General features: G+C 58.2%; 1 protein-coding gene across 3 annotated transcripts in view; it reads right to left on the bottom strand.

Moving 5' to 3' along the window:
* Window positions 1-95: 95 nt before the first annotated feature.
* The window catches only part of TMCC2 (transmembrane and coiled-coil domain family 2), a 29,087-nt gene continuing 1,301 nt past the window's right edge, over window positions 96-27,881 (bottom strand). Inside the window, exons 2-5 of one of the 3 annotated variants that reach the window (XM_058855497.1) lie at window positions 18,465-18,965; window positions 3,291-4,225; window positions 2,925-3,060; window positions 96-1,321 (exon numbers count right to left, since the gene is read on the bottom strand). In XM_058855497.1, coding sequence (XP_058711480.1) covers window positions 1,010-1,321; window positions 2,925-3,060; window positions 3,291-4,225; window positions 18,465-18,965 — 1,884 coding nt within the window. In that variant the 3' untranslated portion in view covers window positions 96-1,009. Of the gene's footprint in view, window positions 1,322-2,924; window positions 3,061-3,290; window positions 4,226-8,009; window positions 8,442-14,820; window positions 15,064-18,464; window positions 18,966-27,881 lie in introns of those variants that run through there. The other 2 variants (XM_058855498.1, XM_058855499.1) reach the window with 2 other exon arrangements.

Raw genomic sequence — 27,881 nt, 5'->3', positions numbered from 1 at the left:
AATGTTCAGGGCCAAATTCTCACCTGAGGCCAAGTGGTTGAGGGTTTCAAAGCGAGTGGAGCAGCTGCTGTTTGCACCAGAGGAGGCCCTGAGTGTGCAGGTATTTTATATATATATTTATATATATATGTGTGTGTATAGATATATTACATAAATATATAGGTATGAAATAATTTAAGAACCATCCGAGACAGCATGCTGTGCTCTGGGGTGGGGCTGGGGGGGCAGCTGCTGCCCCTCCTCCCCCTGCCCCACCGCCTTTGATTCACAAATGGAAACAAAAGAGTCTGGAATTAAATTAAAAACCGCACACACGCGCACACACACGACACGGGGCAGAGGCTGGACGAGTCCAGGCGTCCCTGAAGAGATCGGATCAACGGAAAGCCGAAGAGTTGGGGAGTCAGGGAATGAAAGCAGCGCAGGGGGTGCTGCTTGTGCCGGTGCTGACTGCCCTGGCTGTGCCCAGCCCCTGTGGGGACTGTCCCAGCCCCGCTGTGTCCTGGCTGGGCTGTGGCAGAGGCTGCTGGGGACGTGTGTGTCCTGCTGTGTTTGTCTTGGCCCTGCTTCCTCCATCTCCACCTGCTTTGCTTTCGCTCCATCCCAGGGTTTGGTTTTTTTTTTTTGCCACCTGGGTTTGTCAAGGCCGAAAGGGAAAATCCTGCCCCAATGAATCCCTCTCCTCTCCGTGCTGGAAGTTCTCCCAGAGCCAGGTTTGGTCCAGCTCAATCCTTCCCACCAAACGAAGAACCCCCCCTGGAGAAGATTTCCTCCCCAGGGACTTCAGGATGACCTTTCAAAAACCACCCAAAACCCCTTAGAAAAAGCCAAAAATCACCGGTGCCTTCCAAAAAAAACTCCTCACTCCCCATCCCACCCTTCCCAAACATCCCAGAGGGATCCCAGATCCGCGGAGGGCCGGGAAAGCAGCCGAGCCGAGCGTGCGGGGAAGGCTTTGGACCCTCATCCCTCTCCTCGTGGGGAAAACGACAGCGGCCGGGCTGGCGGATCAGCTGGGGAGCAGAACGTGCTCCAGGAAGTAGCTGATGGAGTCCCAGTGCTTCCAGAGGAAGAGGAGGAAGAGGACGAGCAGGGCGGTGCTGAGGATGCGCATGCGGGTCTTCATGAGCGGCGTGATGAAGTTGGCGATGGTGGAGACGAAGACGAGCAGCACGGCCATGAGGGCCAGGATGACGTTGATGAACTTGCCCAGCAGCGCCCGGGCGTTGGCGTTCTCCACCCCCTCCAGCTGCACCACCTGCTGCTGCTGCTGCTGCAGCTCCAGCTTGGTCACCCGCGTCAGGCACGACTCCACGGCCTCCTGCCGGGGGACAGCGGTGGCAGCGGGGACAGGGGTGGCCCCCTGAGGGGTTCTCTGGGGACAGCGGTGGCAGCAGGGACAGGGGTGACCTCCTGAAGGGTTCTCCAGGGGACAGTGGTGGCAGCGGGGACAGGGGTGACCCCCCCAGGGGTTCTCCAGGGGACAATGGTGGCAGCAGGGACAGGGGTGACCCCCCAAGGGGTTCTCCAGGTGGCAGCAGGGACAGGGGTGACCCCCCAAGGGGTTCTCCAGGTGGCAGCGGGGACAGGGGTGACCCCCCGAGGGGTTCTCTGGGGACAGCGGTGGCAGCGGGGACAGGGGTGACCCCCCCAGGGGTTCTCCAGGGGACAGCAGTGGCAGCAGGGACAGGGGTGACCCCCTGAGGGGTTCTCCAGGGGACAGCGGGGACAGGGGTGACCCCCTGAGGGGTTCTCCAGGGGACAGCGGTGGCAGCAGGGACAGGGGTGACCCCCCCAGGGGTTCTCCAGGTGGCAGCGGGGACAGGGGTGACCCCCCCAGGGGTTCTCCAGGGGACAGTGGTGGCAGCAGGGACAGGGGTGACCCCCCCAGGGGTTCTCCAGGTGGCAGCAGGGACAGGGGTGACCCCCCCAGGGGTTCTCCGGGGGACAGTGGTGGCAGCAGGGACAGGGGTGACCCCCTGAGGGGTTCTCCGGGGGACAATGGTGGCAGCGGGGACAGGGGTGACCCCCCGAGGGGTTCTCCAGGGGACAGTGGTGGCAGCGGGGACAGGGGTGACCCCCCCAGGGGTTCTCCAGGGGACAGCGGTGGCAGCAGGGACAGGGGTGGCCCCCTGAGGGGTTCTCTGGGGGACAGTGGTGGCAGCGGGGACAGGGGTGGCCCCCTGAGGGGTTCTCTGGGGGACAGCAGTGGCAGCGGGGACAGGGGTGGCCCCCTGAGGGGTTCTCTGGGGACAGTGGTGGCAGCGGGGACGGGGTGACCCCCTGAGGGGTTCTCCAGGGGACAGTGGTGGCAGCAGGGACAGGGGTGACCCCCCGAGGGGTTCTCCGGGGGACAGCGGTGGCAGCGGGGACGGGGTGACCCCCTGAGGGGTTCTCCAGGTGGCAGCAGGGACAGGGGTGGCCCCCTGAGGGGTTCTCCAGGTGGCAGCGGGGACGGGGTGGCCCCCCCAGGGGTTCTCCGGGGGTTTTTGTGCCACCTGGGGATGGCTGGTGGATGTGGGGACTGTGCCGGCCCACACGTGGCTTGTGGCAGCACAAGGGGGAAGGGAGGGCAGGGATATTGGGATATTGGGATGGAATTCCTCCCTGGGAGGCCCTGGGTTGGAATCCATGGCTGCCTCATCTCTGGAAGCGTCCCAGGCCAGGTTGGAGCAGCCTGGGATGGTGGAAGGTGTCCCTGCCCACTTTTTGAAGTCCCAACCCACACCAATCCGGGATTCCCTGGTTTTGGGGACACGGTTTAGTCACCTGCCTCTTGCAGTGACAGCACCACAGGGAAACCTCACCTGGAGGGTGCTGGGAGAAGGGATCCCACTGCCCCACCCTCTTTCCCAGCCCAAGCTCCGTCCCTCACCGCGTGGCTGGAGGGGGCAGAGAGGGGCTGAGCCTTCCCACAGCCCTACCTGGATGTCCCGTGCCCTCTCGTAGGACTGGTAGGCCACCTTCTCCTCCATGCTGGCCAGCTCCTGCTTCAGGTTGGTCATCTCGTTCTGGTGCAGCTCCGTCAGGTCGTTCAGCTGCTCCTCCAGGCGCTCGTACCTGCGCGGGGCAGCCGGGCTGGGACCTCTCCCCGAGACCCCCCCTGGCACTGGGGACACCACCCAGCCTCTCCCACCCTCTCCTGGTCGTGGGAAAACACCTCAAGATCCTGCGTGGAGCTCTGGCAGTGAGGAGGGCTGCAACTCCTCGTGTCCCTTGGCTGGACAAGCCCAGGAGGGCGGCTCACGGTCCCCAAAGAGCCACCTCGGGTGTCACCCGCCCGTCCCTACCTGTAGCGCTCCTCCTGCAAGCACTGGGTCATGTAGGTGTAATCCCGCTGCAGCTGGGCCTTGAGGTCCTCCATGGAGTCCTCCAGGTGGGACTGGCTGTCCTTGATCTCCCTCAGCTCCTCCAGGATGGTGTCGAAGTTGTTGTGGTGGCTTTCCAGCGTGTTGGACTTGGGGCTCCCCAGGCCGCCGGGCCCAGCCCCGGAGTTGCTGCCGGCGGCGGAGCCCGAGGTGGCGCTGGAGCACTCGTCATCGCTGCCGTACTTGGGGCTGGACACCAGCGTGGCGCTGCCGCTCAGCGCCCGCGAGGCCTCCTCGGGGTGCCCGTCGTCCAGCGTGTCCTTCAGGTGGGCGATGTTGTCGGCGCTGCCGAACTTGTTGCGGATCAGGCTGGCGAACTCCCGCGGCTTGGACACCACGGCCGTGTGCGTGGCCTGGGACAGCCCCGAGAGCCCCCCCTTGACCCCTTCCACCACGCCCCCGCTGAAGCCGCTGATGCTGGAGCGGACGTTGGCGCCCACGTCCTTCAGCCCTTGCTGCATGTCCCGGAAAACATCCTTGGGCTGGCGGGAGGGGCCGTTCTGCTCGATCTCCTTCAGCTTCTTGTGGTAGTGCTCCAACTTCTTGTGCAGCTGCGCGATGGTCTGCGCCGACTTCTGGTTCTTCTTCTCGAACACCTGCTTGATGCGCGACGCCTGCTGCTTGTCGGCGTTGTTGGCCAGCTTCAGGTACTCGGCCACGTTGTCATCCCGCGCCTCCTGCTCGATCTTGATCTGCTCCGTGATCTTGAGGATCTTCTGGTGCAGGTGCTCGATGGCGGCTTTGGTGCGGTGAGGGTCGGGGGTGCCATCGGGCACGTCCAGGCACACGGGGCCGTCGGCGTCACCGTGCCCGGCGCCCGGGGGAAGGTTCAGGGTGCTCACGTCGCCCTTGTCCAGCTGGAGGGGAAGGAAAAGGAGGGGGATGCTCAGGGGAGGGAGGAAAAACCCCAGGAATGGGAGGGGATGGGAGGGAACCGGGCTTGGGATGCACGGAGGAGGTGAGAACTCAGCAGGAGAATAATTAACCGGGGAAGTTGGGGAGTTTTCCGGTTGGTTGGAGATTTCCCAGCCACGCCAGCGCTGCTGGAATCCCAGGAAAACACCAGTTGATCCTGGGAATTCACCAGTAAAAGAGCACAGCAGCCAGCTGGGGGTTCAGAGCTGGATTTTCCCACTGGAATTCGGCAAGGAGTAGCCACTGACTCTGCCTTTCCAGCCTCACCTCGTGCACGGATGGGAACCGGGATTTCTCCAGCCAGCCAGGAAAAAAGGAGCGGGGAAAACCAGGATTCATCATCAAACCTCTCCCCAAAGCAGCACAGAGCACAAGGATTGAGCAACCCAGAGGTATTTCAGCCTGGATACACCCCAAAATTGTCCAGCCCAAGAGGAACTGCCCTAATCCCAGTTTTTGGGAGAGCAGGGAGCAGCTCCTGCTCCCAGAGCTGCAGGTGCAGGGACTCCTCTGCTTTTCCAAGCTCCCTCACCTGGCAGCGCCAAACTCCTCGTGCAAACACCAGCTGCCACCGCAGGAAATTGGGACAAACGCCAAAATTCCATTTTACAGATGGCAAAAACTGGAGCTCTGGGGGAGGAAATCACTCGCCTGAAGCCACATTTGCAGAGTCTGGACTGCAACCCAGGCCCTGCCTCGTGCTCTCCAACCTGGACACGCTGCTTGGCCAGTTGGGAAAAATACAAAAAAAAAAAAAAAAATCCCTAAATCTTCCCAGTTGCTGGGTTTTATATTCAGATTCTTATGCAAAACCTCCCTGGTTGTGTAAATGGCTCCTGGCTTCTAATTAAGAGCTGCTTGAAAGTTAAATACTCTTGGCAGACCTGAATAATTTCTCATTTCCATCCCACTTTCCCCGAATGACCCTTTAATAGGGATAAAGCAGCGGGATCACTGCTGGGGAGTGTGTTATCACCAGGAAATGCAGGGGGGAAGAGGGAGGAATGTTCTCTCAAGATGCTGCTTGGGAACGCTCCCATCTGGAGCAGGGGCTTGGAAAAGCCCTCCTGTTATTCCCTTCCATCTCCTCTTTTCCCTGTATTTTTGTGTCCTGCTGGAAGTCTGGGGGTGTTGGGATTTGATTTCCATGGAGCAAGGGCAGGAGGACCAGAGCAAAAACCCAGCTGGATTTGCTCTGTCTGGAGTGGCAGGGTTTTTTTTTTAAAAATAAAAATGAAGTCATAACAAACTTGTGGCTTTCAGACCCCACTTCCAGGATATTTTTAGGCTGGGCCCTCCACGGAGGGTTTTGCTTTGGTTTCTTATCTCGAGGCAGAAATTAGAAACAGCAGGAAACAGACTTTTTGCCCAGATGTGCAATTCTCTGGACAGAAAAGGGAAAAAGTGACCGTGGCAAAGGGAAAGGCAGCTCTGGAGAGGCCCAAAAGGGAAACACCAGCTGGGGAGCCGAGGGGAAAAGTTGCTCAAACTCCGTTCCCAAAGAGGGAGCTGCCCTCTGTGAAGCCAATCTTTTGGATTGGAAAAGAGGAGGAGGTTTAGATGGGATTTTGGGAAGGAATCCCTGGCTGTGAGGGTGCTGAGGTGGAATTCCCAGAGAATGGGATCAGAAATGATCAGAAATGGTTGTCCCATCCCCTGGAAGTGTCCAAAGCTGGGTTGGAGCAAGCTGGGATGGTGAAGGGTGTCCCTGGTGGAACTGGATGGGTTTTATGGTCCCTCCTAACCCAAACCATTCCGTAATTCCATGATTTATCCATGGGATTACATCTGGGACGGGCAGGGAACAGCAGGCACCCAGCGCTGGGCTGAAATCCTCGCCCCCCGCTCGCTGCCGCGCTGGGGAAGGCACGGCAGGTCCTTGCTTGGAAAACAACCCCCCAAAAAAAACCCCACAATGTGGATCCCTGGAGCATTAACAGACCCTGCCTGCTAAATCCCAGCGAGCCTGAACGACTGTGCCGGGGATTTAACGGGGGGATTAGGAAAAGCCACACTTTCCCTACATGCAGCAAACCCGCGGGCAGGCACCGGCTGAAACAAAAACCTCGTCCCTGCTTCCCAGAGCTTGTTTTCCAGGCAGGCTGGGAGGGCAGAGCCCATGTGGGATGCGGGAGGAATGCAGGACGAGGGGAGGGAAATTATTTCTTATCAACAGAGCTGAGGCCAGGAGAGCTGAGATCTGCAAAAGGCTCGAGCTAAGGAGCTGAGCAAACAGCGCTTAGAGGGCCACGGCCGGGCACAATTATGCAATGCTGGCTTATTGGGGGATGCAGGTGGGGTGGAGCTGAGCCCAGGTGGCACCTCGGGGATGTCCCCTCACCTTGGGGATGTCCCCTCACCTTGGGGATGTCCCCTCACCTTGGGGATGTGTCCCTCCACCTTGGGGATGTCCCCCCAGCTCGGGGATGTCCCCTCACCTTGGGGATGTCCCCCCAGCTCGGGGATGTCCCCCCAGCTCGGGGCTGTCCCCTCACCTTGGGGCTGTCCCCTCACCTCGTGGATGTCCCCCCACCTTGGGGCTGTGTCCCCCAACCTTGGGGATGTCCCCTCACCTTGGAGATGTGTCCCCTCACCTTGGGGATGTCCCCCCACCTTGGGGTTGTGTCCCCAGCTCAGGGCTGAGTCCCCCACCTTGGGGCTGTGTCCCCTCACCTCGGGGATGTCCCCTCACCTCGGGGATGTCCCCCCAGCTCGGGTCCGTGTGCCCAGCTCGAGGCCGTGGCTGTCCCAGCACATCCACGCCTGGATTTAACCCCGTTCTTAAGAAATCGCACAATTATCACAAAGTTCAGAGCAAAATCTTGGCATCACCCCCGGGACTGTTCTGTTTTCCCTGCCCTACAGCCCGATGGGGAGCGCAGGGGACGAGCCCTGGCTCCCACCCCACGCCAGGAGGCTGCAAAGCGCCGCTGTGATTCCTGGCTGGAATCCATCAGCGGGACAAAACAGGACCATGTGCACCTTCCAGCACGGCAAAAACAAGAATAAGCGCCACTGCTGCCAAATCCAGGGCAGATCCAGGGAGCCAGATCAGCTCCGCGGCACAAGTGGCACTTGGTGGCCGTGGGATGCCAGCAGGGAGGGGCCACGGCCGGCACAGAAACTCACGTGTGGTGGACGTGGGGAGGGGGATTTTGGGGCGGTTATTCCATGGATTTTATTTCGTGGAACGTGGCCCCCGTTCCTCGGAGCGCTTTCCCAGCACAGCATCCCCTGAGCCGGTGACAGCCCGGTGTCACCGGGGACACCCCGAGCGTCCTGTCCCCGTCCCCACACGGGCTCCCAGCCCTGTGCCTCCCCGAGCTGAGCTGTCAATGCCACCAGACCCAGCCCAGGTGTTGAAAATAGCAGCAGGAGCCCTGACTCACAATTCCCAGCCTCCCTCCGAGCCCGCAGCAGCGCCCGGGGCCGGCGGCGCCGTGTCCCCCTCTGTGCCACCCCTGGATGGGCACAACGGGCTGGCAGCAGCTCCCCGCACTCATTCCCAGCCTGACAGCGATTTTCCTTACATAATGCAGGGATTAACGTTCAGGCTTCCAGCTGCAGCCGAGTTTCCCACCCGGCACGGCTGGCGCTGGGGGGGTTTCACTCCCTGCTTTCATTCCCCGAGGAACAGAGGCACCGAAAACCTCCCCCGTGGCTCTCTCTGCCCATCACCATCCTCCCCACCAGCTTCCCCGAACCCCAAAAGCTGACAGGACATACCTCCATGGCGGGCAGCGCTGGGGTGCCCCGGGGCTAGTCGGTGTGGGCTGCCCGGCCGTGTCCCCGCAGTGTCCCCAAGGCTGGCAGCGCTGCCCGGGCATTGCCGGCTGCCATGGCACAGATCCCGGCTCGGGAAGGCGGTGATGGAGGGCAGGGAAGTTTTTGGGGGGAGCAGCAGAGAGGAACGAGGGGGAGAAGCCTCCTGCAGACCCCGTCAGGGCTGGCCCCGCATCCCAAGAGTGTCCCCGGAGCGATCCCGGAGCGATCCCGGAGCGTTCCCGGAGCGTTCCCGGAGCGATCCCGGAGCGATCCCGGCGCGCAGGGATGGAGGCGAGGCTCCGGCGGGATTGCCGACTCAGGAAATCTGCCCGAGCTGTTTACAGCTCCCAGCCAGCCGAGCTTTCAGGGCTGTAATGCAAAACCCCCCTCGTCCCCGTGCCGGGATATTCACACGCCTCCAGCCCCATACGCTGCCTGTGCCCTGACGCAGGAGGTCGGGACGGGCTCTTGTCATCTGCTGTGTCACACAGCGGGACAAAAAAGCCTGGGAGAGGCAGGGGGAGGCATCCAGAAAGGAAAAACGAGAGTGGAAAACAGGAAAAAAAACAAACCCAGTCATCGAGCAAGGAGCTGGGCGGCCCGAGGGAGTTAAAAACAGGGAATGAGCCACTCGTGCCAGCAGCAGGAGGGGTCTTGGAGCAGGACCTGGAGCTGTCCCTGTCACCCCGGGAGAGTGGGGGTGGCACTGACCCCATTCTGCCAGGGAGAACACACCCGGCACAGAGAACTCCTCCAGCCCCTGCCCAGACACCGACGGAGACTCCCAGCAGCGCCCAAAACGTTCAACAGGACAGACGGACAAAGGAGGGACGGACCTGAGCGGGCCCAGCGGAGCCGGGAGGCACCGAGGACACCTGAGCTGGAGCACCTGAGCCAGCCCAAAGGGGCTGGGGGCTCCGAGGAATTCGGGGAAGCGGAATGGAAACCCAGAGCCTCTGCTGAGCCTCGGCAGGTCCCTCCCGGCGGCTGAAAGCTCCTGAAAGCTCCAAGCCAGCGTGGGCACGGAGAGCAGGGTGGCAGAGCCTCCGCTTTGGTTACTCCTCAAAAACCCCGGCAGCAGCTCGGGATGGGTTTGCAGGAGCCTTGGGAGGAACGAGCGGCTGCTGGGGCAGCCTGTGCTGCTCCCACACTGAGCCTGGCACTACCTGGCACAGCCTGGCACAGCTCAGCACTACCTGGCACAGCCTGGCACAGCTCGGCACTGCCTGGCACAGCCTGGCACAGCCATGGCCCCCCGGGCTGTCCCCAGAGCCTGGCACAGCCTGGCACAAGCTGGTACAGCCTGGCACTGCCATCACCTCCCGGGCTGTCCTCAGAGCCTGGCATTGCCTGGCACAGCCTGGCAGTCTGGTACAGCCTGGCACCCCGGGCTGTGCTGGTTTAGCCCCCGGCACTGCCGGCTCCCCCCGGCACTGCCCCCGGAGCCACGGCAAGCCCGGCAGCCCCGGCCCCATCCGCGCTGCCCAGCACCAAAATCCTCATCCCCTTCCATCCCCTTCCAGCCCCGGCTCCCACCCGATCCCGGCTGGCCCCACAGGCACAGGGAAACGCGGATTCCCGGGAATTCCGCCCCAGAACCCGGCCGTGCCTGCCATGAGGTGCTCAGGATGGGGCAGAGCTTCCTGCTGGTGCCACCCGGGGACTGGTGGTGACACCACAGAGCTGTCCCCAGGGGTGGCACCAGCTCCTCTCCTCCCTGGTGGGCAGGTGCTGCTCCTGGCCCATTCCTGAGTGCTCCTGGCCCATCCCTGGGTGCTCCTGGTCCATCCCTGGTGCTCCTAGCCCATCCCTGGTGCTCCTGGACCATTCCTGGATGCTCCTGGCCCATTCCTGAGTGCTCCTGGCCCATCCCTGGCTGCTCCTGGCCCATCCCTGGGTGCTCCTGGTCCATCCCTGGTGCTCCTAGCCCATCCCTGGTGCTCCTGGACCATTCCTGGATGCTCCTGGCCCATCCCTGGGTGCTCCTGGTCCATCCCTGGGTGCTCCCTGCCCATCCCTGGTGCTCCTGGCCCATCCCTGGGTGCTCCTGGCCCATCCCTGGTGCTCCTGGACCATTCCTGGATGCTCCTGGCCCATCCCTGGATGCTCCTGGTCCATCCCTGGTGCTCCTGGTCCATCCCTGGTGCTCCTGGCCCATTCCTGGATGCTCCTGGCCCATCCCTGGTGCTCCTGGCCCATCCCTGGATGCTCCTGGCCCATCCCTGGATGCTCCTGGTCCATCCCTGGTGCTCCTGGTCCATCCCTGGTGCTCCTGGCCCATCCCTGGGTGCTCCTGGCCCATTCCTGGGTGCTCCTGGTCCATCCCTGGGTGCTCCTGGCCCATCCCTGGTGCTCCTGGCCGATCCCTGGGTGCTCCTGACCCATCCCTGGGTGTTCCTGGTCCATCCCTGGGTGCTCCTGGTCCATCCCTGGTGCTCCTGGTCCATCCCTGGATGCTCCTGGCCCATCCCTGGATGCTCCCTGCCCATCCCTGGGTGCTCCTGGTCCATCCCTGGATGCTCCTGGTCCATCCCTGGATGCTCCCTGCCCATTCCTGAGTGCTCCTGGCCCATCCCTGGATGTTCCTGGCCCATCCCTGGTGCTCCTGGCCCATCCCTGGATGCTCCTGGCCCATCCCTGGGTGCTCCTGGCCCATTCCTGAGTGCTCCTGACCCATCCCTGGGTGCTCCTGGCCCATCCCTGGATGCTCCTGGTCCATCCCTGGATGCTCCTGGTCCATCCCTGGGTGCTCCTGGCCCATCCCTGGGTGTTCCTGGCCCATCCCTGGGTGCTCCTGGCCCATCCCTGGGTGCTCCTGGCCCATCCCTGGGTGCTCCTGGCCCATCCCTGGGTGCTCCTGGTCCATCCCTGGATGTCAGGGGTGGTCGCAGCAGCCCCGGATGCCTCTGGATTGACACGGGGCAGTGACCAGGGCTGGTTCTGGTGTCTGCCATCGCATCACTTCTGCTTTCAGCACAGCAGGCAGAGGTCACTTCCCATTTCTTGTGCTGTCTCAGCAGGCAGGAGAAGGAAGAAAAGCCCCTTCCTGCTCACCAGTTCCCTCTTGAAGGCGCTGGGGCCGGCCCTAGAGCCCTTCTGCTTCCCCCCGTGGTTTTTGGGGCTGGGAGGGGAGTGCTCCACCCATCCTAAGGTTCACCCCCACAGCCCCTGGCAGCTCAGAGCCCCCACAAACCCTGCTCCTGGCCTTGGGAAAAGGTGGAGGAGCAGGAATTTCCCACAGGAGGCTGATGGAGTGAGGATAAAGACCGAGCTGATAAAGGCTGGCACGTTCAGGAGGAGCCAGTGCAGGCAGGCTGCTGCAGCGAGCCCTGGAGAGCATTTCTGTGCCTTATTGAGGACCTCAGGTGCTGGATTCCCAGGAAAACACCTGCTCCCAGCTCCCCAGCAGCAGGGAAAGGTTAACAAATCACTGCAAACAACAAAGAGCATCGCTGATCAACGCCCCAGCCGAGCCAGGCGGAGCAGTGGAGCAGCATCTCCTGCCCCAAGGGGCACAGACTCCCTTCCACAGGATGCAAAACCCCTCCTGGCATGGGAAAAACGGGGAATTCCGCAAGGGAATTACCCCAGAGGTTGGTGTCACCCATCCTCCTCCTCCCTGGCAGCTGTTTTTCAGGCCTGACCACATGAGGCAAATTTAGAAGCAAACACCCTCTCCCATGCAAAGAAAAACCCTGGATTTTCCAGAAAGTCCTGGCAGATTTGGTGTGTGCTGGTGCTGGGCAGGACCCAGCTCCAAAGCCTTGGTCTGGGCACCAGCTGGGTCCCCTTGTGCTGCCACACGAGTCCGGGGAAGCTTTGGGGCTTGGCTTAACACAGAGGAGGAGGAATTAAAAGCAGCAGGAAAACCTTCCTTGACTGGGAAAACTGCCTATGGATCATTGGGATGCTGATGCAGGTGGAAATCTGCCAAATCCAGCGCTCCTTCGCATCCCGTTCCCGAGCGGATTTGGTGTCTGGACAGGTTCTGGGCAGGTCCCACCCTGCTCCTCAGCCCTTATCCCTGCACATCCCAAATCCCTGCCTGGAAGGGAGAGCAGGGCGGGGGGATACTCACAAAAACGCCCAGCAGAGAGTTTAGGATCAGCGTCCTTTTCCCAGGGCAGGGTTTGGGAGGGCGGATCCTGCAGGGCGTGGGGATCCTGGGGCTGGATCCTCTCCCTCCCTCATGGCCGGGGAGCTCCAGGGGCAGAGGATTGGCAGAGGAGGCTCCACGGCAGCCAAGAAGGAGCAGCAGAGGCTGGGGGGGAGCCCGGGGGAGCAGGAACAGGCCGGGTGCCACGGGGCTGATCCCAATCCTCCACGAGAACAAACGGTTCTGCCGGGCCTGGCTGGTTCCCAACAAACAGCCACCACTGTTCCCGCTCCCCATCGGGGCTGGGACGGTGCCACCATCCCACAGGGCTCAGGGCACTCGTGAAGGGGATGGAAAACCCCTGGGATTCTCCCTTGGGAAGTTCCTGGGTCTCCGTGCCTGTCCATGCATGTGGAACCTGGTGTTTCCTCACTCCACGCCACATCCTCCAAGCTGGGATTGTCCCCTGTGCCCTGGGCTGGGCAAGGGACAGCTCTGAGGGGACAATTCAGCACCTCCAGCAGGGTTTGTGCAGCCAGGGGGGATTTTTGGGAGGATTTGAGGGGGAAGCAGGGAGAGAACCGAGCCACAGCCTCAGCCAGGACAACAGGATCCTCATCCAGCCTCCGGAGCCAAATCCTGCTCCAAGCCCAAAGCAGCAGGACGAGCTGGAGAGATCAGGGCAGGGACACAAACCCTGCACCCCAAATCCTGCCCTGCACCCTGGGCATCCACCCCCAAATCCCCCGGGATCGCGGCGCTGCCTGCCGGGAGCGGGAGCTGCTGGTGGGCTGCAATCAACAGCCATATGTCACCGAGGCTGAGGAACACGATGTCTTCACGAGGGGTGAATCAGTAGCAGAGTCTGATATTCTTCTTCTCCTCCTGAATTAATTAAGCAGCAATCTCGGGTGTCTTTGTCTTTCCAGCTATTATCTGCTCATCCCAACGGGAGTGCGGGAACGAGCTCCCAGCACCAGCCCTGGCTCACAGACTCGTTCCCCTGCCACGTGTGGGGAGATGGAGGTGGGGAGTGGGAGCTCACCTGGACTCTCACACCTCCAAATCCAGGTTGGGACATCCCCCCAAATTCCCTGGCACTTGTAGGGTCCCCACAGCCCAGCTCAGCCAAAGGGAGGTGCCAGGGGGGTGCAGGGAGGGCGGCTTTACACCGCTCCCTCTGCTCCCTTTGCCCATTTCACCTCCTCCCCCGGGATTTTGGGGTTTTGGGAAGGGAGGATACGCCAGAAGATCCTCCCGAGGAGATCCAAGACACTCCACCCAACTCATGGATGGGTTAGCTCTGGATTCCAACTGGGGAAACTGAGGCAGGAAGCGAGACACAACTCCCGCCTGGGGAAATTCTGCCGGGGGTGAGATGCGGGGACAATCCTCACAGAGTCCCTGTCCCAGGAGCTGTGGGAGGGAGAAACCACATCCTCCCGCTGGAACCACGGGGCTGGATGCCAGGAGAGCCGGAGGGAGCCGGGCTGGATGCGCCCCAGGCAGGGAGCAGAGCCTAGGGACAGCAGCAGCTCTCCCTGACACCCCCGAGCCACCCCACAGCCTCCCGGCCACCCCTGTGTCCCCACAGGCCACCCCGGGCTGGGGATCTCCGGGTTTCTCCCTGTAATCCCTCGGGCTCTGATACAGCCGCTGAGCCGGGGAAAAGCTAAATTTAGCGGGATGAATCCCGCCCTGTGTCCCCAGAGCCGCTGCCCTTGAGGGCTGGGGCTGCAGGGACATGTCCCCCCCACCCGTGGGGACACTGTGGACACCCCTGAGGGCCGGGACAGGGACACGGGCACGGAGAGAGGAGCTTGGAGCAGGGGAACGGCGCTTTTGGGCTGTGATTCCATAAAAACGGGGGGCTCGCAGCTCCCCCCGTGCCCCCAGCGCCTCGCAGGAGAAGCATTTGCTCCGGGAGGGGCACGGAGAGGGGGACACGGCCCGCGGTGGCAGCTGCCGCTGTCACTTGCCGAGGGACACCGAGGGCAGCGAGCCCGAGCGGCTCCGGCCCCTTGACCGCCCGCGGGGTGAGGGGGGGGACACCCGGCGGGTCCGGACCGGGCTGGGCACCGGTGACACCGGGGACACAGCCGGACCTCGGCGGGCGCGGGGAGGAGGCGGCACGGCCGGCCGGACAGACCGTCAGAGGGATGGACAGACAGAGGGACAGAGAGAGGGACAGACAGACAGACGGCCGGACACACAGACAGAGGGACGGACAGACGGATGGACAGAGAGAGGGACGGACAGACGGTCACACAGAGGGACGGCCAGACGGACAGAGGGACGGCCAAACAGTCACACAGAGGGACGGACAGAGGGAGGGACAGACAGACAGACAGACAGACGGACAGACAGACGGACAGACAGACGGCCGGACGGACAAACACACGGCCGGACAGACAGACAGACGGCCAGAAAGAGGGACGGCCAGAGGGGCAGACAGCCGGACGGACAGACAGAGGGACGGACACAGGGAGGGACAGACAGACAGAAGGACAGACGGACAAACACACGGCCGGACAGACAGACAGACGGACGGACAGACAGCCGGCCGACCGGCCCCGCCGCGGTAACGCCGCCCTCTAACGGGCGGGCGGCCCCCCCCCCTCCCCGGCTCCCCCCCCGGCCGTGCCCCCGCCGGGTCCCGCTGTCCCCGGGGCTCACCTGCACATGCACCATGCCGCAGTCCCCGCAGTCCGTGCAGCTCCCCGGCAGCACCAGGCACAGCACCCCGCGCCCGCCCCGCTCCAGCTCCGGCCGCCCCGCCGGGGAGCGCGGCCCCCCGGGGATGCTCTGCCCCGCCAGCACCGAGCGAGCCCCGAACGCGGCCACCGGGGGGGCTCCGGGGACACCCCCCGGGCGCTGCCGCCCGCGCCGGGGCCTCGGCGGGCGCTGCAGCCGCTAATTCCCGTGTGCCCGCCCCTGCCTGGCGGGTCACCAGCAGGAGATTAGGGAGATCAGGAGAAAGCTCCCCGGCACGCTCCCGGTGCCGTGCGCCCTCCCTGCTGCCGCCGCCTCCCCCGGCACCCACAGCGGCACCGGCACGCGGGCCGCCGGCCCGGCCTCGTGGGCAGCGGCGGAACCGGCTCCGGGCACGGCCGGTACGCCCCGAACGGAAAAGCCCCGGGGCAAACGGGAGCCGCGCTCCGGGCCGTGCTGGGATGCTCCCGGTCCTGGGGAAGGAGCTCGGAGCTCCGCGGGACACACGGGAGAGCGGAGTTCTGGGATTCAGGGATGCTCCCGGCTGTCGGGGAAGGAGCTCGGAGCTCCGCGGGACACACGGGAGAGCGGAGTTTTGGGATGCAGGGATGCTCCCGAGCCTGGGAAAGGAGCTCCTCCAGCCAGGAGCTCCGTGGGACACAGGGCAGAGCCAATCTTTGGGATGCAGGGATGCTCCCGGCCCTGGGAAAGGAGCTCGGAGCTCCGTGGGACACACGGGACAGGGGATATTTGGGATGCAGGGATGCTCCCGACACCCAGGGAAGGAGCTCAGAGCTCCGTGGAACACATGGGAAAGGGATTTTTGGGATGCAGGGATGCTCCCAGTCCTCATGGAAGCAGCTCAGAGCACCATGGAACACACAGGATAGCGGATTTTTGGGATGCAGGGATGCTCCTGGCTGTTGGAACCCGCGGCCCCAGGGAAGGAGCTCGGAGCTCCGTGGAACACACAGGATTTTTGGGATGCAGGGATGCTCCCAGTCCTCATGGAAGCAGCTCAGAGCTCCGTGGAACACACGGGAGAGGGATTTTTGGGATTCAGGGATGCTCCCGGCTGTCGGAACCCGCGGCCCCAGGGAAGGAGCTCTTCCTTTGTGCCTGCAAAGCAGAGGCAGCTCCTGGCGACCCCTGGAGCAGAGCGGGCCAGCAAACCCCGAGGTTCCCGAGCTGCCAGCGGGTCCCCGGGCATTCCCGGCTCATCCCAAACTCATCCGCAGCTCCTGGCACACACAAGGTGGGAACAGGGAGGGTGTGGAAGGCCGGGGAGAGGGAAAATCGCGAATTTTCCAGAGGAAGGTTTGTCCCCAGAGTGGGATGCCCAGGTGGGGGTGACCCCAAAGCACAAACCCCAGGCAGAAGTGGCTCCCAGCACGGAATTCCCAGAGTGTTCCATGGTCCCACTGACCCCCTGGAGCCCCTCCGGGTGTCCCCTGCCACCACAGGCTGCTCCTGGGGGGAATTGGGGGGTGCAGGGGGGAGGAATTTGGTGTGCCAGCCTTTGGCAGGGTCCACGGGGTGAGGAACTAGCGCAGGAAAAGGGAAGGCAGAACTGCAGAAAATTAATTAATTCAAAAAAAGGAAAAAAAAGGGTAAAAAAAAACCTAAATACCACCAATAACTGCTCAAAAAACACTTGCTGAGAGGTCCCACGAGGGACCCATCCAGGTCCTCGTGGAAGGGGTGGAAAATTCAGCATGAAATTTGTGTGTGTGGGGGGGGGGTGGGAACGGCTCCTTCCCAGGAGCCCCGTGCATCCCGTGGGGCTTCCAAAGGGACAGGAAACACAGAGGAGGTGCCAGATCCCCGGGGACAAGGCAGGGATGATGCCAAACCCCCCCTCTGGAGCCCACCCCTGAGGAAAAGGAGCTGATTTGCTGCAGGCAGGAGGCTGAGGGCTCCTGGAAAAACAATCCGGCTCGGGAATATCGCCTGGCTCGTGTTTCTCTAAATAAGTTATTTTTCCACTGCCTCACAAAGGTGTTGCCTCTCTTCTGATTACTCTTTGTGTCATATGCAGTTAATTATTCATCCCCTCTCTGCGCTGCCCCGGGAGCGGACACGGATCTGCTCCGGATGTTTCTGTCCCGGTGGGATGGAGGCTTTGGCCATAATCCCAGCAGGATTGGGATCCTCAAAGCCCCAGAGGAGAAATTTTGGTTGCAGATGCTGAGATGAACGACCTGATGCACCTGCATCGCTTGGTCCTGCTGGGATATTCCAGAAGGGAGGAGCAGGGAAGGGCTGGGGAGCCCTGATTTGGGGAGATTCTGGGCAGCTCCTTGGGAAGCTGCTGATAGAGTGACACTTTTATCCTCTGGGATCACATTCCCATGTCCCTGCCGGAGCCTGCCTGGCCATCTCCCCATCCCAAGCTTTCCCAATTCCCTGCTGGTACTCTCAGGTGAATTAAAAACACAAAAAGAAGGATTCTCATTTCCCTGAGAGCAGCTTCAGGGTGTGCAGCTCCCAAAAAACCCCCCAGGCTCCCAAAAGGAATTTTCCCAAAGGGGAAAAGCTGAGAGGGAAAATCCCCCCGGCTCCCGGAGCGCCTCTCAGTGCCTGTCCCTCGAGCTCAGCGTGTGCTAATTGGGCTGGTGCATAATTAATGCCACTAAACACTAGATGGAAACACCATCCTGCCCATCGGACTGGTTTCAAAATCACTCGGGATGGGACCAAATCGCAGCTGCCCGGCTGAGCCCGGAGGTGCCTTTGGATCCCCCCATTCCATGGGAACAGAGTCAATCCAGGGCCAAATCTTTGAGGGGTTTAATCCCTCAAATTCCACTCTGGGAATTGTGTCCCTGCCTTCAGTTCCTCACGAGAGGAGCCTCTGGATCTGAGCGGTTCCCAAGGGCTGCCACCTCTGTCACCGAGGGAAAACCTCATCCCAAGGGAATTGTGGGGTGCTCTGCACCCCGTCCTGCCCTGACTCCCCTCTCTCTTCTCGTGCTCCCCAACCCAGGCGCAGCCACAGAATCCCAGGATCACCGAGGCAGGAAAATCCCTCTGGGATCATCGAGTCCAAGCTGTGCCAAATCCCCACCTGGAGCTCTGAGTGCCACCTCCAGGGACCCCAAACCCCCCTGGACAGCCCCTTCCTCACCATTCAGAGGAAGAAATTCCCGCTGCTGTCCAACCTGAACCTCTGGAGGTACAGATGAAAGCGATGTCTGTGGGAGCAGAGCATCCCCTCCTCAGCTCCCATCAGGGAGCTGTTCTGTTGTAGTTTAAGGGCTTGTGATCTGAAGATTCAGGATGTAATGGAAAGTTAGTAAACCCCTCTCTGCTAGGATAGTAAAACCTTCTGCAATTAGCCAATAGCACCTAAGGTGTGACATAAGCAGATGGGAGTAACACAGTGACCCCAGGCTATAAAAGGTTAAATTCCCCTGCAATAAACGCCATTGCTTCGCCATCCATCACATTGATGTCTTGTGGGTAGAATGGTCCGAGTGGCCAAGGGGGGGCCACCATCCTGGCTTCTGAACCAGAGTGTCTGCCTGGCTTGAAAAACCTACACTGTCCAGAGCCACAAAACCCCTCCAGATTCTCCTTCCCACCTCCCTCACCCCCTCCACCCCTACCTTATCCGCCAGCCCCTCGCCATCCTCGGCCAGCAGGTAGACAGCCCCGCTCTCGGCCAGCAGGATGGCCGTGTCCGTGGTGGAGGACGACCTGGGCCTGCCCTGGTGCTGGTGCAGGATGGCCGTGAGCCCGCTGTCCTGGGGGGCCCTGCGGCCGAGGTGGGGGCTGCCCTTCTGGGGCTCCAGCGAGCCGCTCTTGGCGCGGCGCCCGCCGCTGTGCAGGCTGGTGCCGCGCTTGATGGAAGGGCGCGAGCGGATCTGCTGCAGCACGCGGTTGAAGGCGGTGGGGCGGGCGGGGAGGTCGTGGAGGGACACGGCGTAGGACACGCGGTGCATCTCCGGGGAGCGCTCCTTCTCGTCCGGGGAGTCGTGGTCGGAGGCGCCGTGCGGCGCCGCCTCCTGCGAGCTCGGCTGCTCCCGCTCCCGCGAGCGCCGGCGGCTGTGGAACAGGTGCTTGAGGCCGTGGCCGAACATGGAGCCCTCGGAGAGCTGCTGGATTTTCTGCGGGAAAAGGGAGGGAAAGGCTGCTGGGATCACCCGGGATCACCCTCGGTGAGCCCCGAGCACAAATCAAAGCTCCGGAGAGATTCCGGAAGGTTCCGGGGACCCTCTGGAGGGAGATGGGGAGGGGACGAGGCTCTGATGGCAGAATTTATTGGGAGATGGGAATATTTATATTGGAAGTGTTAGTTATTAGTACTTGGAAATAGGAAATATTAGTGGAAATATTAGTAGAAATATTTGTGGAAATATTAGTGGAAACAGGAAATATTAGTACTTGGAAATAGGAAGTATCAGTACTTGGAAAAAGGAAATATTAGTGGAAATATTAGTGGAAATACTGGAAATAGGAAATATTAGTACTTGAAAATATTGGAAATATTAGTACTTGGAAATAGGAAATATTAGTACTTGGAAATAGGAAATATTAGTGGAAATATTAGTGGAAATATTAGTGGAAATATTAGTGGAAATATTAGTGGAAAAAGGAAATATTAGTACTTGGAAATAGGAAATATTAGTGGAAATATTAGTGGAAATATTGGAAATAGGAAATATTAGTACTTAGAAATAGGAAATATTAGTACTTGGAAATAGGAAATATTAGTACTTGGAAATAGGAAACATTAGTGGAAATATTAGTGGAAATATTGGAAATAGGAAATATTAGTACTTGAAAATATTGGAAATATTAGTACTTGGAAATAGGAAATATTAGTACTTGGAAATATAGGAAGTGTTAAATATTAGTACTTGGAAATAGGAAATATTAGTGGAAATATTGGAAATACTATAGTATTTTAAACTCATAGTATATATCTAGTATAGTATAGATATTGTAATATATATAATATATATTATAGTTTATAATAGTATATTAATGATAATATATAGTGTATATAAAATATATACATTATATGATAGTAGAATAATATAAAAATAATATATAATGTATAAATATATATAAATAATATATATTATAATATATTTAAAATGTATATTTAAAATATAATATAATATAATATAATATAATATAATATAATATAATATAATGTAATGTAATGTAATATAATGTAATATAATGTAATGTAATGCAATATAATACACAATATATTAATATAGTATATAGTATTAATATAGTATATTAAATTTTAGCAGAAATTCTGGAAATACTAAGTATTACTACTTGGAAATATTAAATATTAATGGAAGTATTGGAAATACTAAATACCAGTATTTGGAAATATGAAATTTTAGTGGAAATACTGGAATTTCTAAGTATTGGTGGCCCCAGCCATGGACCAAGAGCCACACGAGCTCCAGTGAGGATCAGGAAGTTTTCCCTGTGGCATTTTCCAGCTCCTGGGGATGAACCACACACGGCGCTGCCCCGAGGATTCCCAGTTCTCCCTTTCCCAGGGGCTGCATCCCAAATTCCCAGGAAACAGCGTCCTGGGAATCAGGGCCCTGGGGAAGTCATGAATATGGATGGTGGAACAGATCCCGCTCCCGATTGCGGCCAGGGCAGCCTGGCCAGGGTTCCCTGCAGCCACTGGAAATCCAGAGTTCCACTGGAACACCCAGATTTGCCACTGGAACACCCAGATTTGCCACCAGAAAACCAGAATTCCACTGGAACACCCAGATTTGCCACTGGAAATCCAGAGTTCCCTTGGAACACCCATATTTTCCACTGGAACACCCAGATTTGCCACTGGAACACCCGAAATTCCCCTGGAACACCCAGATTTGCCACTGGAACACCCAGATTTGCCACTGGAACACCCAGATTTGCTACTGGAAATCCAGAATTCCCTTGGAACACCCAGATTTGCCACCAGAAAACCAGAATTCCCTTGGAACACCCAGATTTGCCACTGGAAATCCAGAGTTCCCTTGGAACACCCATATTTTCCCCTGGAACACCCAGATTTGCCACTGGAACACCCGAAATTCCCCTGGAACACCCAGATTTGCCACTGGAACACCCAGATTTGCCACTGGAACACCCAGATTTGCTACTGGAAATCCAGAGTTCCCTTGGAACACCCAGATTTTCCCCTGGAACACCCAGATTTGCCACCAGAAATCCAGAGTTCCCTTGGAACACCCAGATTTGCCACTGGAACACCCAGAATTCCACTGGAAATCCAGAGTTCCCTTGGAACACCCAGATTTTCCACTGGAACACCCAGATTTCCCACTGGAACACCCAGATTTCCCACTGGAAATCCAGAATTCCCCTGGAACACCCAGATTTTCCCCTGGAACACCCAGATTTGCCACCAGAAATCCAGAACTCCCCTGGAACACTCAGATTCGCCACTGGAACACCCAGATTTGCCACCAGAAATCCAGAACTCCCCTGGAACACCCAGATTTGCCACTGGAACACCCAGAATTCCACTGGAAATCCAGAGTTCCCTTGGAACACCCAGATTTGCCACTGGAAATCCAGAGTTCCCTTGGAACCCCCAGATTTTCCCCTGGAACACCCAGATTTGCCACCAGAAAACCAGAATTCCACTGGAACACCCAGATTTTCCACTGGAACACCCAGAATTCCACTGGAAATCCAGAATTTCCCTGGAACACCCAGATTTGCCTCCCAGGAGATTTTTTTCCCCGTGCTCTCCACAATCCCCTGTGCGAGGTGGATCAGGGGTGGGGCAGCACCTTCCAACATTCCCAAAGTGTTCAGAGCATCCCAAATCCCAGATCCTGCTCCAGCACCGCTCCCAGGCAGCCAAGAAATGATTTGGGATAAGGAAAAGAATCCTCTCCCTCCTGGAGCGGGCTGTGGCAGGACCTGGCAGGTCACGAAGAGCAAAGCTGGACTGGTTTTGCCCTGTGAGGACCCAGCTCTGCTGGGATTGTTCCCAGGGATGCTGCTCCGTGAGATTCCTGCTCCCAAACCAGCGGGAATAGGGAGCTCCTCAGAGCTCCAGCGGCTTGCAGATGGGATTTTGGGAAAGCTGGGATGTTCCAGATGGGATCTCCAGGAGCTCCAGGCAGAGGAGGATGTCACAGCCACACAGAACGGGCTCCTTCCCCCCTAAAAATCCCAGGGAAGCTCCAAATCCCTCCCTCTGACCACACCTGGAATATTGACAAGGAGTTGGGATCCTCAGAACGGGCTCCTTCCCCTAAAAATCCCAGGGAAGCTCCAAATCCCTCCCTCTGACCACACCTGGAATATTGACAAGGAGTTGGGATCCTCAGAACGGGCTCCTTCCCCCCTAAAAATCCCAGGGAAGCTCCAAATCCCTCCCTCTGACCACACCTGGAATATTGACAAGGAGTTGGGATCCTCAGAACGGGCTCCTTCCCCCCTAAAAATCCCAGGGAAGCTCCAAATCCCTCCCTCTGACCACACCTGGAATATTGACAAGGAGTTGAGATCCTGCATCCCCAAACTCCGCAGGCAAAGCCTTTCCTCCTCCCCCTGAGCCATCCCCAAGGCGAATCTCCCTCCTTTGAGCTTCTTCCTAGGAAATCCAGAACAAATCTGAGTGGCTTCTGGAGGAAATAACGATGGAAATTTTCCTCTATTTATAGAGTCTCTATGGAAACGGAGGCAGCGTTGGAGAGGTAAGAACTCCAAACCCCCAGATTCCTCCCATCCAGGGCACGGCCAGAGCTCCACAAGGTCCAGGAGAAAGGAAACAACGAGAGGGAAAACAAACTAAAAGCGGAGCTGGCAGGAAAAGAGGGGGAATTTTGGGAACCAGATGCCCTCAAGGGTTTCTTCGACAGCTCCAACTGAGCAAAATTCACCTTTTAAAACAAACTCCCCACAGGCTCTTTCCAAGTTTTCCTGAAAGAGGCTTTCATGGGCTCGGCAGGAGCGGGATCTGCACGGAAAAAAACGAGGGAAGCAAGGAGAGATCCCAGTTCTGTTTCTCCAGGCTGGAACCAGAGTGAATTCCAGCTTCTCTAAAGAGCCCTGAGTGGTGGCCACAAACAAATCCTCTGCTGCCGTGGGAGCTCCGTTCCCTCGTGTTTTCCCAGGATATTCCTGAACTTCCAAAGCTTTCCTGGCACGGAAGTGCTGGTGGCTCAGAGCAGAGGTTATTTTGGAGCAGCCATGGCAATGGGCACAGATTTAATTTCTCAGCTGTAAAACACCAAGGTGAATCCAAAAATATCTTTATTTCTTTGGACTTTTGCATCAGCACAGCCAGGCTCTCCTGCTTGGTGCTGGGGATTTGTTTTTATGGACCTCAAAACCTGTTCCAGGTCCCACTGCACCGAGAAGAGCTGGAAAAAATCCCATTTTAACCCAAACCAGGGTATCTTGCAGGAAAACTGGGATTTGCACACCAGTTTTATCTTGGATTCTTTGGCAATGAGTCGTGCCAGGCTCTCCAGGGTGGTTTTCCTGCCTGGAACCTCCCCCAGGCTCCTCTCTGAAGGATTCCCAGACACCCAAAGCCTTTCCTGGGATTTCAGACCCGCAGAGGATCTGCCACCACCTTCCAGCATGGCCCCAAGCCCTGCAGTCCTGCTGATTGTTGGGATAGTTAATTAGTTAATTAACCCCCCAGCCAAGGCTCTGCAGCTCCTTGGAGCGTTTGCACAAACACGGGGGGGAAGTCTCACCCCATCCAATTCCATATTTTAGGGGACAGGGGGAACTCTAATCCCTTCCCAGCTCATCTCATCCCATATTTTAGGGGACTGAGGGAACTCTAATCCCTTCCCACCCCATCCCATATCATATTTTAGGGGACAGGGGGAAGTCTCATCCCTTCCCATTAAATATTTTAGGGAATGGGGAAGTCTCACCCCTTCCCACCCCACATTTTAGGGCATGGGGGGAACTCTCATCCCTCCCATCCCATATTTTAGGGGACAGGGGAAAGTCTCATCCCATCTCATCCCATATTTTAGGGGACAGGGGGAAGTCTCATCCCTTCCCATTCCATATTTTAAGGCACTGGGGGAACTCTCATCCCTCCCATCCCATATTTTAGGGAATGGGGAAGTCTCACCCCTTCCCACCCCATCCCATTCCATAATTTAGGGGACAGGGGGAACTCTCATCCCATCCCATCCCATATTTTAGGGCACAGGGGGAAGGCCACAGCCCCCAAACAGCATCAGGATCCCGGCAGATCCTGCTCATCCCCGTGTGCACTCCCCAGTCCTGCTGCTGCTTTTCCAGATGATTCTCCTCTGGAAAAACCTCAGGAATCTCAGGAAAGCTCCTGCCAGCACCCAGCGCCCTCCAGCCGGGCTGGGGACAGGCTCAGCCAGCCCCTCCTCCGGCAGCATCCCGAATTCCCGCTGCTCCCGCTGCCACAAACGCCGAGGAAAAAGTCTGGATGTTCCCAAGTGGCACAGCCAGCACTCCCCCACACCCGCTGCTGCTCCGGGGACAGCGGCATGTGACAAACGTGACTCACGGTGGCACGGCAGCACGGCTCGGGAACGCTCCGGGAATAACAGGGAACGCTCCGGGAATAACAGGGAATGCACTGGGAATAACAGGGAAGGCACTGAGAATAACAGGGAATGCTCTGCCCAGTGTGGGAATGCTCTGGGAATAACAGGGAATGCTCTGGGAATAGCAGGGAATGCACTGCCCGGTGTGGGAATGTTCCAGGAATAATGGAATGCACTGACCAGTGTGGGAATGCACTGGGAATAACAGGGAATAACAGGGAATGCACTGGGAATAACAGGGAAGGCACTGAGAATAACAGGGAATGCACTGCCCAGTGTGGGAATGTTCCAGGAATAGCAGGGAATGCTCTGGGAATAACAGGGAATGCTCAGGGAATAACAGGGAATGCACTGGGAATAACAAGGAATGCACTGGGAATAGCAGGGAGTGCACTGCCCGGTGTGGGAATGCTCTGGGAATAGCAGGGAGTGCTCTGGGAATAGCAGGGAGTGCTCTGGGAATAGCAGGGAATGCACTGGGACTAACAGGGAATGCACTGGGAATAGCAGGGAATGCTCTGGGAATAACAGGGAATGCACTGGGAACAATGGAATGCACTGGGAATAACAGGGAATGCACTGCCCGGTGTGGGAATGTTCCAGGAATAATGGAATGCACTGCCCAGAGTGGGAATGTTCCGGGAATAGCAAGGAATGCTCTGGGAACAGCAGGGAATGCTCAGGGAATAACAGGGAATGCACTGCCCAGAGTGGGAATGCTCTGGGAATAGCAGGGAATGCACTGGGAATAATGGAATGCTCTGGGAACAGCAGGGAATGCTCAGGGAATGACAGGGAATGCACTGGGAACAATGGAATGCACTGGGAATAACAGGGAATGCACTGCCTGGTGTGGGAATGTTCCAGGAATAATGGAATGCACTGCCCAGAGTGGGAATGTTCTGGGAATAATGGAATGCTCTGGGAATAATGGAATGTTCTGGGAATAATGGAATGCACTGGGATTAATGGAATGCTCTGGGAATAATGGAATGCACTGGGATTAATGGAATGCACTGGGATTAATGGAATGCTCTGGGAATAATGGAATGCACTGGGATTAATGGAATGTTCTGGGAATAATGGAATGCACTGGGATTAATGGAATGCAGTGCCCAGAGTGGGGATCCCGAGGGATGGGATCACAGGCAGGGAGCAGCCCCCACTCCCAGAGCCTGTCCCTGCTGGGATGAACCGTGTGGATCCCGGGAAGGCGAGAATTCCATCCTCGGATCCTGGGAATGCTGAACGTCCCACACTGGGATTTGGGAATGCTGAACGTCCCACACTGGGATTTGGGAATGCTGAACATCCCACACTGGGATCTGGGAATGCTGAACATCCCACACTGGGATTTGGGAATGCCAAACATCCCACACTGGGATATGGGAATGCTGAACATCCCACAATGGGATTTGGGAATGCCAAAGATCGCCGCTCTGCCGTGCCTGGCACAAACTCCAGGGAATAAATTCCAGCCTGGAATGCCGCTCTGTGTCCCTGGGGATTTGGGAAGAGCCATTGCCTGGGAATGATTCCCTGGGCAGCCCCTTCCATGCCCAAACTCCCATTAAAAAATCCAAATCCAAAATAAAAATATGTAAAAATGTAAGATCAGGAAAAGAGAGATCCAGGGAAAAGAGAGAGCCAGGGAAAAGAGAGAGCCAGGGAAAACAGAAATCAAGGGGAAACAGAGACAGGGAAAACAGAGAGCCAGGGAAAAACCTTGGCTCAGGAAAAGTGTCAGTTTTGGATGCAGGGTTTTGGATGGATCCCATCACTCCTGCAGAAGTCACCGCCACCGAGGGATTCCTGAGCAGAGCTGTCACACCCCAGCTCTGCTCCTTGCCAGAACTTGTTCCTTCCTTCCTTCCCATCCCTCTCCCCAGCAGAGCCCTCGCTGGCAGCAGGAGCCGGGGATGGAGATCCAGAGCCATGGATCTGCTGGAATTCAGGGATGGAGGTGACAGCAGGCAGGCTGTTCTTCCCAGGGGGACACCTCAAATCCATCTCCAGCATTTGGCAGCAAAGAGTTCACTCTGATCCTTCCCCATCCACAGGGACAGGAATCTCTGATCCTTGGACAGGAATCTCTGATCCTTCCCCATCCACAGGAACAGGAATCTCTGATCCTTCCCCATCCATGGGAACAGGAATCTCTGATCATTGGACAGGAATCTTTGATCCTTCCCCATCCATGGGAACAGGAATCTCTGATCCTTGGACAGGAATCTCTGATCCTTCCCCATCCATAGGAACAGGAATCTCTGATCCTTCCCCATCCAGGGACAGGAATCTCTGATCCTTGGATAGGAATCTTTGATCCTTCCCCATCCAGGGACAGGAATCTCTGATCCTTCCCCATCCACAGGGACAAGAATCTGGATTTGGAGCAGGGACAGGACCAGCTTGAACCAGCAGCAGCAGCTCCAGGGGGGGTTTGGGGCAGGAAAACTCCGATTTCCGAATCGGGGTGGCGGTGGCACGGTGCCCAGCCCCAGCTCTGCCCGCTTGGAGGATTTATTTTAATGAATTGCCGAGCTCCAAACGCATTAAAGGTGAGCACTGGCAGCCAACCTGCGGGAGGGTGGCACAGCCAGCTCGATAAAATCAATGGGGATTTATTTGGCCTCGGATGCTGCTGCTGGAGGAGGCTGTGGAGCCGCTGGAGCTGGGATGTGCCGGGCCTGGAATGTTTGGGGTGGTGGGCACAGCCATGGGGAGCTGCAGCTCCTTTTTCCCGACATTCCCAGCCCTTCCCGAGCCTCTGTGGCCCAGGTGGGATGGAGGAAGGATGAAACAACACCTTGGGCAAGCTGGGATGTCCCAAGCCACCGAGCCGAGTGTGGTCCTGAGCTTCACATCCTCATGGATCGTGGAGCTACAGAATCAGAAAATCATGGAATGGTTTGGCTGGGAAGGGACCTTAAAACTCATCCAGTTTGGGTAAAAATCACCCTGTTTGGGTGGGCAGGGACACCTCCCACCATCCCAGGCTGCTCCAAGCCTGGTCTTGGACACTTCCAGGGATCCAGGGGCAGGCACAGGGATTTCTCTGGGATAGCCTGTGCCACCCTCCCAGCCCACGGCTGTGCCTGGCCCCTCGGGCTGTTTTTGGGGCAGCAGCAGCTGTTCCCCCACAGCAGCACAGCCCACAGCAGCCTCGGGGACACGGAGGGATGGCCCCACGTGTCACCTCCAGCAGCTCCTGCAGTCACGGGGCTCCTGGTGCTCCCAGCAGCCGAGTTTTCCTCCGGGAACAGGGATTTTCTCTCCCGGCTGCCTGTCTGGAAGGGATGGCTGCAGGCACTGGCGCTCCTGGTGACCTTGGCCGTGCCGGTGACACCTTCAGGGCCACCTGGGCTGCCACAGCCAGGGGCTCCCGTCGGGATCCCACGGCTCAGCAGCGACATTTCCCACTTTCCCCAGGGTTTTTTGGAAGCGAGGAGTGGGAGCATCCCGCCCGTC

Source organism: Poecile atricapillus, chromosome 23 (genome assembly GCF_030490865.1).
Source record: "Poecile atricapillus isolate bPoeAtr1 chromosome 23, bPoeAtr1.hap1, whole genome shotgun sequence".
NCBI classification, from domain to species: domain Eukaryota; kingdom Metazoa; phylum Chordata; class Aves; order Passeriformes; family Paridae; genus Poecile; species Poecile atricapillus.
The sequence above is the reverse complement of the archived record's forward strand: the minus strand, read 5'-3'. Positions and strand labels throughout refer to the sequence as shown.